This window comes from Salmo salar, chromosome 23 (assembly GCF_965601325.2).
Source record: "Salmo salar chromosome 23, fSalSal1, whole genome shotgun sequence".
NCBI classification, from domain to species: domain Eukaryota; kingdom Metazoa; phylum Chordata; class Actinopteri; order Salmoniformes; family Salmonidae; genus Salmo; species Salmo salar.
Window position 1 is genome coordinate 19954748 of NC_138313.1, and position 13390 is coordinate 19968137.

Here is a 13390-nt window from a genome sequence, read left to right on the forward strand (position 1 = left end):
ATAAGAGCTCCTGGAAGTACATGAGTGAGAAAATGACATGAGCTCAGTTGCGCGCACTCACGAGAGAGTTAGCTGTGTTCCTTTTCTTTTTTTGAAGACATTGGAATCGTCCGGTTGGAATATTATGGAAGATTTATGTTAAAAACATCCTAAAGATTGATGCTATACATCACTTGACATATTTCTACGAACGTAAATAGAACTTTTTTTTACTTTTCGCCGTGACATTTTGCGCACGCTTCCTGCATTTGGAGTAGTGGACTGAACGCGCGAACAAAAAGTTGGTATTTGGACATAAATGATGGATTTTATCGAACAAAACAAACATTTATTTTTGTTGTTTTGAATTTGCCGCCCTGCTATTTCACTGGCTGTTGAATAGTGTGTCCCGCGGGTGGGACGCTAGCGTCCCACATACCCCAGAGAGGTTAATATCCAAAACAATTCTTATCTTGGTCTGTCACACTGAATGTTGTGTTGTCAAACTAAAGCAGCTGGCTAGCTTACTAGCTGTTTTAGCTACTATAGCTCGGTAAAAACGCTTGTTTGCAGGCAGTTGAAGAAAATATCTTCTGATTATATAATCACATAAAATGCCATTATCCATGAGAAAGATGTTTGGGGCTGACAACTGCTCTTCTCCTTCATCTGAAGAATATTCACAATTGCAATGGCTGCTCTGTCAGTTTGAGGTGGCTAGGGGCTTGGCTCAGGAACATTTCAAATTGTGATTGAAAGTTCGGGAGAAATATGTTCTTGGTTCATTTTTCTCTTTTTGAAATAAACATAGCTACTATGTTTCATAAGTAGCCTCAATAGCTGTATGATAATGTTTGACCTTTGCATGCAAACCCCACTTTGGGAACCTAATGCCAAGGTACCAGATGTCAATAGACTCAACATTACAATTCAGCATGATACATATTTAATTTACATATATATTTTTATATTTTTACATACAATGATGTGCTCAAGTTATACATTTAATCAATATATTCTGGACATATATGTAAATATATGTTTAATTCCCCAGCATATATGTACATACAAATTTTCTCTGGGTACTTACATTTTTGTCTGGGTAAGCACATTGACCATCCGTCCTGTTATACAGCCAGACCTAAACCATGCCTCTCTTATCTCGCTTCAGCCAATGGGGAGTGGAGGAGGCTCGGTTTAGGAATAACTTGGACATTTTAATAGTGCTAGAGAGCAAGCAAGCGAATATCACTCAGATGCATGCCACTACACTGACGGGAGTATAAGAAAGCATTGCACTGACTCGAGTGCACAGTGCTCCAAGTGAGTCTCTCCAATCAAATGTAAAAATCAATTGGAAAAGAGGACCATTTGGATTTTTTTTGACGAGGAGGGGAAAGCAACCAGGTATTAGTGCATGCATGTGTTGTTTATTCTATGGAACATCATAAATAACTTATTTTATCCCTGGAAAAACACAAGATTCACCTGCAGAAGGTGAAATTTGTTTTCCTTCAGTGGAACGAGCGACGCTCGCTTGTTCGACTGTCTGGTGCGCTGTGTTGCCTTCTCCTTCCTTTGGATTTTACATCATCGAGGGTACCCACTGGAGGTATGATGCGGTGAGAGGGGGATCCAGCCATTCAGGTGGATGTCGCTCAGTTTGCTTATTCATCAACTTTCCGTGGCCTTATAGCGTATGCGCATCTGACCCAGTGAAAATAGATTTTTCTTGTTTGGTCTCCATCTCATGCGCGTTCTCCTGTGCATTGTGCTGATAACAACTTCATCGTCTGGTCTACCAGGGAGACATTGTAACAACTTCAGTGATTAGTACAACACAGCTTGCAGAATCAGGTAAACAATTATTTACTAATTTGTGAAAATACAATAGCCTATTAAATGCAGTCAATTTGACACCTGTGTAGAAAAGGCTATTTACCTAATTATATGAAGTAGGCTGTGTATTGATGGGAAAACATTGAACATTAACAGTACACATTATACTATAGTATTTAAATTGCATCGTGGTAATTCAGGAGATCATCTTAAAAGGAGATCATTTTAAAAGCCTACTTGATTATTGAAAAATGTCAGGAAGACTACAGTAAAGCAGAAGGTCAAGAAATAACAAGCTCCTGAACCTACAGTATTTCACTAAGAACACACACAAACACACACGCAGTGACGACATGTTAGCCTCTGTTTATTATTCTCATTCCAACACACACTCATCTCCCTCTATAACATCTAACCATCCTTTCGGTCTCAATTCTTTCCTCTAGGACACTGGGAGAGAAGTTTGTGGAGAATGAAGAGTCGTCGGGTGCGGGGGAAGCATGAGTGGCCGGTGTATCACTGTTAGACGGGCGGCTCTGATGGTTCTCAGTGAGTGTACAACTCTAAGCCTCCTCCAGTGCTGGGTGGTAGTGGCGGCGGCCACGGGGGCCAGCCGTACTGGGGTTGGGGCCACTGCAGATGCTGGGGGCTCCAGCAATGCCACCGGGCCCTTTGCCTGGCTCCTGTCTGACAAAGGGCCCTTTCATCACTCCCAGGAGTTTTCGGACTTTACGGAGCGCTACCAGCAAGGATTCACCACCAAGTACACGATATACAGGTGAGTCTGGCTGAGGGGATTAATTAAAGATGGCTGCAAGGTTAAGTGATATACGTGTGAGATCATCGAGAGTTTGTTGAGCAGCAAGGTTCAGTGTAAAATTGACACTATGCTTTAGAGATACCTGTAAAGGTGAGATTGCTGCATGTGAGATTGCCAGTATGTTTGTATTACAAAACAAATTGGTTTAGCCTTGCACCTACCTAAGCTGGCATGTACCTCTAGTTTCAAAATAATGGGAAGGGCGAGGCAGTTTGCAAAGTCTAACAGAGTAGCCTCATATATCGTAGCTCACAACCAGTGGTCTTCATCAATAACATGTACTGCTCTGACTACTGACAAGGTCAGGGGTTGAATACTGGGGTTGTTTGATGTAGTGAGGGCTGTACGCTTTGTCTCCTGTCCATACCCATAGTTTGTAGTTGTTTTTTTCCATTCAGGTGCAGGGCGTGCTCGTGGGTGTTTGTGCGGTGTGTCCCAGGTGCGATTATGTGTGTGTGTGCCAGGTCATATGAATAGTGTTGAGTGTGATGTTGTTGGGCATGGCATAGCTGGAACAGCATAGTGGATGATACCAGCTGAAGGGTCCTAATTGACACACACTGGTGTTTGGCAGCCGGCTGAGGTGACACGGCCAGGCACAGATGGGGAATGTAACACTGCGCTGGTTACTCTGATCTCTCTGATCAGTATATTTATCCGTCTGTCTTTCTGTCTCCCTCCCCCATTCTCTGGCTCTGTGTACCTTCCCCAACACACACTCTCTGTCTTACACTCTCACACTCTCGTGAATATTCTCCAGTGATCCAGTGACCTTTTTAAGTCGGGACCAGGGAAAGGGAGTCAAGAGGAGTGTGATAGTGTTAACTCTCCCCCTTTCTCTGTCTCAGTGCCTTACTCCCCCCTGCTGGTGACTCTTAGCGCAGAGAACATTGGTGCTTCTGCTACACTGCCGACTGGAAGTGAAAGAGGAATAGTGTCTTAGCATTGCAACGCCTCAGTGATTCTCATCCCTTATCGGGGATAAACTCTCCCTTCTCATGTAAAACCTTGTTATTTTAAGATAAGAAGTAGTACAGACTCTGAATTAACCATAGGAGTTGAATATTACTATGTAATATGTGCTTTTACATATTATATTATTTTCTGTCTTTTGTATCCACATTGTTGTGTTGTTATGTTTGTGGTTGAGCCTATATAATGTGAGACAAAGACACCCTGAATCGACTAAAGCTTTGAATGGAATATTATTGACGACATTCCTCACCCAGCCCAGGGATAGTGTAGTGGCTGTAGGTATTTGTCGAGAGCAGGGATTACTTTGGTGCTGTGACAGATTAGCTTTGTGACTGTCGGCCAAAACATGCCAACTCCTATACCATACAAATGTACAACATTGGTAGAATTAACCAAGGGCTACTGTATTTAATTTCCTTTTATTTGTGTACATATCACCACACTTTAATTCTGACCATTCTCTCAGCTGAAAATGACCTTGACTCTGGTTGATCTAAGAAGTGATTGCGTGTAATTAGGGAGTAATTGCTGTTTAATTAGATACACAACCATGTTTGTTAGGAAGAGGCACACAGCCTTAATAAACCCCTACAAGTTTGAATCATACACTAAATAGTCTTTAATGGGGATATGAATGGTAAATGTAACTCTGCATGCCACTGCCTTTACAAAAAAAACACATGAAAAAAGAAAATGTGGTTTTAGGACACGTGATAATATATGTTCTTGTGTCATTTTCACCAGTCAGACGTGGTTTTCGGACACAAGTGAAGTTTCATATATTTGTTTTTCATGTTTTTGCCTCCTAAAAAAAATAAATCCCACAGTGAATTCTTTTCTCTATTTTTACTTTTAACACTTCCCGCTATATCTAGTCTTCCATCCAAGGACCGACCAGGACCAACCCTGCTTAACTTCAGAGGAAAACCAGCAGTGGGATGCAGGGTGTTATGTTGCTGGAATGAACGTGCCAAAACTTGCAAAAGGAAAAAAGGCAGCGAAAGCAAAACCAGGGTAACATAACCAAAGATAGGGAAAATTGCAGGAAGGAGGGTGGCATTTTTCTTATCGCATTATCATAAAAAACAACAACATTTGTATCCATTTATGAGAAGAAAAAAAATGCAATTATTTCCTTGAACTATTTTGTTTCTCTATCAGTACTTTGGGGTTTATGTTTTGCTTTCAACTTCATTAATTTTGTTTGAAATACTAAGAATTTTGTCATCGACTTCAGAAATTTTGCTTGATATTAATGACACAAACGTAACTCACTCACTAGAGGATTGCACCATATATTAACACAATTACTCAATTACACTATTACTCCAACCACAGTTTCAGTAAAGAGCTAAGATATGTGGCTGGAGAAATGCAACCACTCTCAAATCCATAGACTACGCTATTGGATGCAAGGACTGACCATCCATGATTTAAACATTTTAGTTTTAACCATGTTTGTATTCTGGTTGTTTACATTTACTTTGTTTTCAGACATTGAAGTAAAACAAGCTTATATTTGGGGTTCTGATGGGGTATGAAAGTTCAACTAAACTCATGAGGCATTTATATATTTTTTCTTCAAGAAGCAATGGGTTGATATTATTATCAGCTAATCACTACCATTGTGCTGCAGAGTTGTCATAATGCTTCAGCAATTGTACATTACACCAGGGCGTCAGTAGGCACAATATAAGTAACCTAATGTATGTCCCTTTAACTGCCCTGAATGCTTTTACTGATCCTACAGCTATTGTATGCAGTAATCATGTGCCTAGATGTATACTGTTAGCACTAAGCCGGTGTGCCCTAGGAGGAAGTCCACTGTGAGCAGCTCACCCTGCACTAACATAAAGAACATGAGCACATCTACTGCTGCTGAGCTTCCCAGTAAAGCAATGAATGCAAGTAAGCATCCCAGAAGAAAAGTGCTCAAAATAGCTCACATTAATATATGTAGCTTAAGAAACAAGGTTCATGAAATCAATAATTTGCTAGTAACAGATGACATTCATATTCTATATTCTGACTATCTCTGAAACTCACTTAGATTATACCTTTGACAATTTTGTGGTGGCAATACAAGGTTATAACATTTATAGAAAATATATAAATGCCAATGGTGGAGGTGTTGCTGTTTATATTCAGAACCACATTCCGGTAAAGATTAGAGAGGATCTCATGTTAAATGCTGTTGAAGTAATATGGCTACAGGTTCATCTGCCTCACCTAAAGCCCATTCTGGTGGGAAGCTGCTATAGACCACCATGTGCTAACAGTCAGTATCTGGATAATGTGTGTGAAATGCTTGATTATGTGTGTGATATCAACAGAGAGGTATATTTTCTGGGTGATTTAAATATTGATTGGCTTTCATCAAGCTGGCCACTCAGGAAAAAGCTTCAAACTGTAATTAGTGCCTGCAACCTGGTTCAGGTTATCAGGCAAACTACCAGGGTAGTTACAAACAGCACAGGAATGAAACATCAACATGTATTGATCGTATCTTTACTAATGCTTCAGAAATTTGCTTGAAAGCAGTATCCAGATCCATTGGATGTAGTGATCACAATATAGTAGCCATATCTAGGAAAACCAAAGTTTCAAAGGCTGGGCCTAATATAGTAAATAAGAGGTTATACAGTGTTACTAAAGAATGTCTGTTACTCCGTGGTGAGTAAAGACGAGCAAACAGGCACTGCACTTGACACATTTATGAAATTGCTTATTCCAGTTGCTAATACAGTGCCTTGCAAAAGTATTCATCCCCCTTGGCATTTTTCCTATTTTCTTGCATTACAACCTGTAATTTAAATGTATTTTTATTTGGATTTCATGTAATGGACATACACAAAAAAGTCCAAATTGGTGAAGTGAAAAAAAAATAAAAAATAGTTTAAAAAAATTCTAAAAAAATTTCAAACTGAAAAGTGGTGCGTGCATATGTATTCACCGCCTTTGCTATGAAGCTCCTAAATAAGATCTGGTGCCACGAATTACCTTCAGAAGTCACATAATTAGTTAAATAAAGTCCACCTGTGTGCAATCTAAGTGTCACATGATCTGTCACATGATCTCAGTGTATATATACACCTGTTCTGAAAGGTCCCAGTGTCTGCAACACCACTAAGCAAGGGGCACCACCAAGCAACCAGCACCATGAAGACCAAGGAGCTCTCCAAACAGGTCAGGGACAAAGTTGTGGAGAATTACAGATCAAGGTTGGGTTATAAAAAAATATCAGAAACTTTGAACATCCCACAGAGCATGATTAAATCCATTATTAAAAAATGGAAAGAATATGGCACCACAACAAACCTGCCAAGAGAGGACCGCCCAACACAACTCACAGACCAGGCAAGGAGGGAGAGGCAACAAAGACACCAACAATAACCCTGAAGGAGATGCAAAGCTCCACAGCGGAGATGGGAGTATTTGTCCATAAGATGACTTTAAGCCGTAAACTCCACAGAGCTGGGCTTTATGGAAGAGTGTCCAGAAAAAAGACATTGCTTAAGAAAGAAATAAGCAAACACATTTGGTGGTTGTGGGAGATGTGGGCATGTGGGAGACTCCCCAAACATATGGAAGAAGGTACTCTGGTCAGATGAGACAAAAATTTTGCTTTTTGGCCATCAAGGAAAATGCTATGTCTGGCGCAAACCCAACACCTCTCATCAACCCGAGAACACCATCCCCACAGTGAAGCATGGTGGTGGTAGCATCGTACTATAGGGATGTTTTTCATGGTCAGAATTGAAGGAATGATGGATGGTGCTAAATACAGAGAAATTCTTGAGGGAAACCTGTTTCAGTCTTGCAAAGATTTGAGACTGGGACGGAGGTTCAACTTCCAGCAGGATAATGACCCTAAGCATACTACTAAAGCAACACTCAAGTGGTTTAAGGGGAAAGATTTAATTGTCTTGGAATGGTCTAGTCAAAGCCCAGACCTCAATCCAATTGAGAATCTGTACTGACTTAAAGATTGCTGTACACCAGTGGAACCCATCCAACTTGAAGGAGCTGGAGCAGTTTTGCCTTGAAGAATGGGCAAAAATCCCAGTGGCTAGATGTGCCAAGCTTATAGAGACATACCCCAAGAGACTTGCAGCTGTAATTGCTGCAAAACGTGGCTCTACAAAGTATTGACTTTGGGGGGTGAAAAGTTATGCACACTCAAGTTTTCTGTTTTTTTGTCTTATTTCTTGTTTGTTTCACAATTAAAAAATATTTTTCATCTTCAAAGTGGTAGGCATGTTGTGTAAATGAAATGATACACCCCCCAAAAATCTATTTTAATTCCAGGTTGTAAGGCAACAAAATGGTAAAAATCCCAAGGGGGGTGAATACTTTTGCAAGCCACTGTAAGCATGCACCCATTGAGAAAATTACTGTAACCTGTTAAATCCCCATGAATTGATGAGGAATTGAAAAATGGTATGGTTGAGAGAGATGAGGCGAAAGGAATGGCAAATAAGTCTGGCTCCATAACCGATTGGCAAACTTATTGCAAATTGAGAAATCATGTGTCTAAACTGAATAAAAAGAAGAAGAAACTACACTATGAAACCAAGATAAATGAAATGAAGAACGATTGTAAAAAGCTTTGGAGCACCTTCAATGAAATTCCGGGATAAAAGGCTAACTCAGCTCCATCATTCATTGAAACAGATGGCTCATTCATCACAAAATCAACTGATATTGCCAACTACTTTAATGATTTTTTTTCATTGGCAGGATTAGCAAATTTAGGCATAACATGCCAGCAACAAATTCTGACACTACACATCCAAATATATCTGACCAAAAATGATAGACAAGCATTGTAATTTTAAATTCTGTAATGTTAGTGTGGAAGAGGTGAAAAATGATTGTTGTCAATCAACAATGACAAGCCACCAGGGTCTGACAACTTGGATGGAACATTACTGAGGATAATAGCGGGCAATATTGCCACTCCTATTTGCCACATCTTCAATTTAAGCCTACTAGAAGGTGTGTGCCCTCAGGCTTGGAGGGAAGCAAAAGTCATTCCGCTACCTAAGAATAGTAAAGCCCCCTTTACTGGCTCAAATAGCCTACCAATCAGCCTGTTACCAACCCTTAGTAAACTTTTGGAATAAATTGTGTTTGACCAGATACAATGCTATTTTCCAGTAAACAAATTGACAACAAACTTTCAGCATACTTATAGAGAAGGACATTCAACAAGCACAGCACTTACACAAATGACTGATGATTGGCTGAGAGAAATTGATGATAAAAAGATTATGGGGGCTGTTTTGTTAGACTTCAGTATGGCCTTTGACATTATCGATCATAATCTGCTGCTGGCAAAACGTATGTGTTATGGCTTTACACTCCCTACTATATTGTGGATAAAGAGTTACCTATCTAACAGAACACAGAGGGTGTTCTTTAATGGAAGGCTCTCCAACATAATCCAGGTAGAATCAGGAATTCCCCAAGGCAGCTATCGAGGCCCATTACTTTTTTCAATCTTTACTAATGAATTGCCACTGGCTTTGAGGAAAGCCAGAGTGTCTATGTATGTGGATGACTCAACACTATACATGTCAGCTACTACAGCGACTGAAATGACTGCAACACTTAACAAAGAGTTGCAGTTAGTTTCAGAGTGTGTGGCAAGGAATAAGTTAGTCCTAATTATTTCTAAAACTAAAATCATTGCATTTGGGACAAATTATTCACTAAACCCTAAACCTCAATTAAATCTTGTCATAAATCATTTGGAAATTGAGCAAGTTGAGGTGACTAAACTGCTTGGAGTTACCCTGGATTGTAAACTGTCATGGTCAAAACATATTGATACTACATTAGCTAAGATGGGGAGAAGTATGTCTATGATAATGCACTGCTCTACCTTCTTGACAGCACTGTCAACAAGGCAGGTCCTACAGGCCCTAGTTTTGTTGCACCTGGACTACTGTTCAGTCGTGTGGTCAGGTGCCACAAAAAAAGGACTTTGGAAAATTGCAATTGGTTCAGATCAGGGCAGCACGGCTGGCCCTTGGATGTACCCAGAGAGCTAATATTAATAATATGCATGTCAATCTTTTGGCTGAAAGTGGAGGAGAGATTGACTTCATCACTGCTTGTATTCATGAGAAGTATTGACATGTTGAACGCACCGAACTGTCTGAACTACTGGCATACAGCTCGGACACCCATGCATACCCCACAAGACATGCCACAAGAGGTCTCTTTACAGTCCCCAAGTTCTGAACAAACTATGGAAGGCGCACAGTACTAAATAGAGCCAGGACTACATGGAACTCTATCAAGTAACTCATGCAAGCAGTAAAAATAAGATTTCAAAAACAGATAAAAAAAACATCTTATGGAACAGCGGAGACTGTAAAACAACACAAACATAGGTGCATTCACACACACACACATACACACACACACACACACACACACATATATATGATAGCATACACACTATACACACATACACGTGGATTTTGTACTGTATATATGTTGTAGTGGTGGAGTAGGGGCCTGAGGGCACACAGTCTGAATGTATTGTAATGTTTTTTAAATTGTATAAATTGACTTAATCTTGCTGGACCCCTGTAAGAGTAGCTGCTGCCTTGGCTAATGTGGATCCATAATAAATACAAATACAAAATGTATAAGTTAACAACAAAAAAATATGTAGAAACTAAGTATTGCCCCTTTAACAGGCAGTGACCTTCATATAGCAGAACTACACTACAAAAGTATGTGGACACCTGCTCGTCGAACAGCTCATTCCAAAATCATGGGCATTTATATGGAGTTGGTTGCTATAACAGCCCACTCTTCTGGGAAGGCTTTCCACTAGATGTTGGAACATTGCTGTGGGGACTTGCTTCCTTTCAGCCACAAGACCATTAGTGGGGTCGATCACTGATATTGCTACCAGAGGCAGTTTGGAACTCGGTAGTGAGTGTTGCAACCGAGGACAGATAATTTTTATGCGCTAGGCGTTTCAGCACTCAATGGTCTCGTTCTGTGAGCTTGTGTGGCCTGCCATTTCTCTTCTGAGCCGTTGTTGCTCCAAGCCGTTTCCACTTCACAATAACAGCACTTACCATTGACCGGGGCATCTCTAGCCCGGGCAGAAATTTGACGAACTGACTTGTTGGAAAGTTGGCATCCTATGATGGTGCCACGGTGAAAGTCACTGCGTCAGTATGGGCCATTCTACTGCCAATGTTTGTCTATGGAGATTGCATGGCGGTGTGCTTGATTTCATACACCTGTCAGCAATGGGTGTGGCTAAAGTAGCCGAATCCACTAATTTGAAGGGGTGTCCACATTTTAGCCATGAAGTGTATGTCGCCATTTGAATGTGATCCATTAACCTGACCCACAAAATGTATTCATTGCACTGTTCTGTGAATGTCCCGCAAAATTGTTCCCTTGTCTCGCATTTGGACATTTTAGATGTGGTCATCATAATTCTACCGGTGGAAACATTGTTTCTGCAACATATTAACACCATCTTTTCACATGTGAGGAGAACAACATTATTTCACATTCATATGTGAAAATCACATGTGGAAATGTACATCTGCAATTCCACAGTTTTTTTACATGTAAAATGGCAAATGTGATTTTCACATGTGAAACTGCAATTCAAATGAGGGGAAAACATGTTATTCTCCACGCATGTGAAAAGGTGGTGCTAACAGGTGAACTCTTTTTTTCACTGTTTTAAATTTAAGCTCAACATGTGAAAACAACTTTAGTTTTTTTATTAGGGATGTTCTTCTACGGCAACAGCCACTCCTCATTGCCTATAAAATAAAATACTATATTGTCTTTCAAGAGGGACATCATTTTCACAGACACCTTAAAATCACAAAACATAGTCACACATCCAGTTTCCAGTCATATAACATTTACTGCTTCAAATGGTTAATATATAGACTCATGATGTACTGCAGAGCATGACCTCTTCTCTGCCTCAGGACAGTCACAGTAGCATGTCCCTGTAGCTCGGGGAGTCGTGACAATGAGCTCATAGAGCACAGGGCTTATTGTTCCTGACAAGTGCGTGATGGGGGAAGTTATATGGGCCAGAGGTCCGTGGTGGTGTCTCCGCTGCCATGGCCACAGCCATTGCCTGTGTGTGTGTGTGTGTGTTTGTTTGTGGAGAAGAGGTCCGTAGTAGAGTTTATTCCAGAGCCTGTGCTTTGTGTCGGTGGTGACAGAGCTTTCATTCTCAGGGACAGCTGAGTGAGGAGTGTTGATGGCACTCTGGTCCAGAAATGTAGCCCATAAAGTACATTCATTCTTTGTAACAATTCGGTCTTTCATTGCGTTAAACTAGTACCTAGTTCATCTTGATCATGTGTTGTTCCTTATCAATCAATCAAATGTATTTATAAAGCCCTTTTTATATCAGCCGATGTCAGAGTTCTATACAGAAACCCAGCTTAAAACCCCAAACAGCAAGCAATGCTCCACATATAACAGACTGACTCTAGCCTCCCGACACATTGCAGCATAAATACTGGAGGCTGAGACAGGAGGGGTCGGGGGACAATGTGGCCCCGTCCGACAATACCACTGGACAGGGCCAACCAGGCAGGATATAACCCCACCCACGTTGCCAACAATAGCCACCATACCACTAGAGTGATATCTTCAACTACCAACTTACTACCCTGAGACAAGGGTGAGTATAGGTAACAAAGATCTTCCCCACGGTACGAACCCGAGGCGGGCGCCAAACCCGGACAGGAAGATCATGTCAGTGACTCAACCCACTCAAGTGACGCACCCCTCCTAGGGACGGGATGGGAGAGCACCAGTAAGCCAGTGACTCAGCCCTCGTAATAGGGTTAGAGGCAGAGAATCCCGGTGGAGAGAGGGGAACCGGCCAGGCAGAGACAGCAAGGGTGGTTCGTCACTCCAGTGCCTTTCCATGTGTGTAGTGTGTAGTGTGTGCCACAGAAAGTATACTGATTCTAGTGACAAAATAAAGGAAATTAGAAGGGGTGTGGGGGGGATTTCAGCAGTCAAGAAAATGTCCTTGCTGAAACCCCCCCCCCTTCTAATTTCCTTAATTTTCTGGCTAGAGTCAAATACTTTCTATGGCACACACTACTGGTCAACATGAGCTACCAAAATGATGATGATGTGTGTGCCAGGCCTTGCAGGCCCAAGATATAAGGGGGGGGGGGGGGCAGGCAAGAAAATGGCCTTGCCAAAATCTTCCACCCCCTTCTAATTTCCTTAATTTTGTCACTAGAGTCAAATACTTTCTGTGACACACAGAGTTATAGAACAAACTTCACGTCAGGATAGGCAACCAAAATTAAGAATTAATGTATGTGTGTTATATTAAACATAGAGGAGGGAGTAACATGTAGGCAAGCAATAAACATTTCAGAACAACTACTAGTCGAATAAGACATGGGACAGATGACGAATTTTGTCTGAGAGAATTATTTATACACTTGAAACAAATAGCCAAACCGAAAACTGCAGACATTACTAGTGCCTCCCCCGCGATCAAACCGCCACAAAAAATTCAAATGAAACACAGGCTAACGTGATCATTGACAGCTGCCTTGAAGGACACAAATAAAAAATGGTTTCTGCTACTAAGATCATTGAAATGTAGGCTAAACTGACAACAGAGTGAAGAACAGAAATCTCATCTAGCAAGCAAGTCACAGCAATGAAGAATTGAGTGTGTGCGCGTTCACGCAGAGTGGTGCAAGATTCTGGCAGGGGGGAGATTTTCAGCACAAC

The 13390-nt window shown here is 41.0% G+C and overlaps 1 protein-coding gene across 1 annotated transcript in view; it reads left to right on the forward strand.

The window, feature by feature from the left end:
• Positions 1–1246: 1246 nt before the first annotated feature.
• Positions 1247–13390, forward strand: part of LOC106584145 (BMP/retinoic acid-inducible neural-specific protein 3) — a 97356-nt gene continuing 85212 nt past the window's right edge. The window contains exons 1-2 of the mRNA XM_014169064.3: positions 1247–1836; positions 2265–2596. Coding sequence (XP_014024539.1) covers positions 2319–2596 — 278 coding nt within the window. The 5' untranslated portion in view covers positions 1247–1836; positions 2265–2318. The remainder of the gene's footprint in view (positions 1837–2264; positions 2597–13390) is intronic.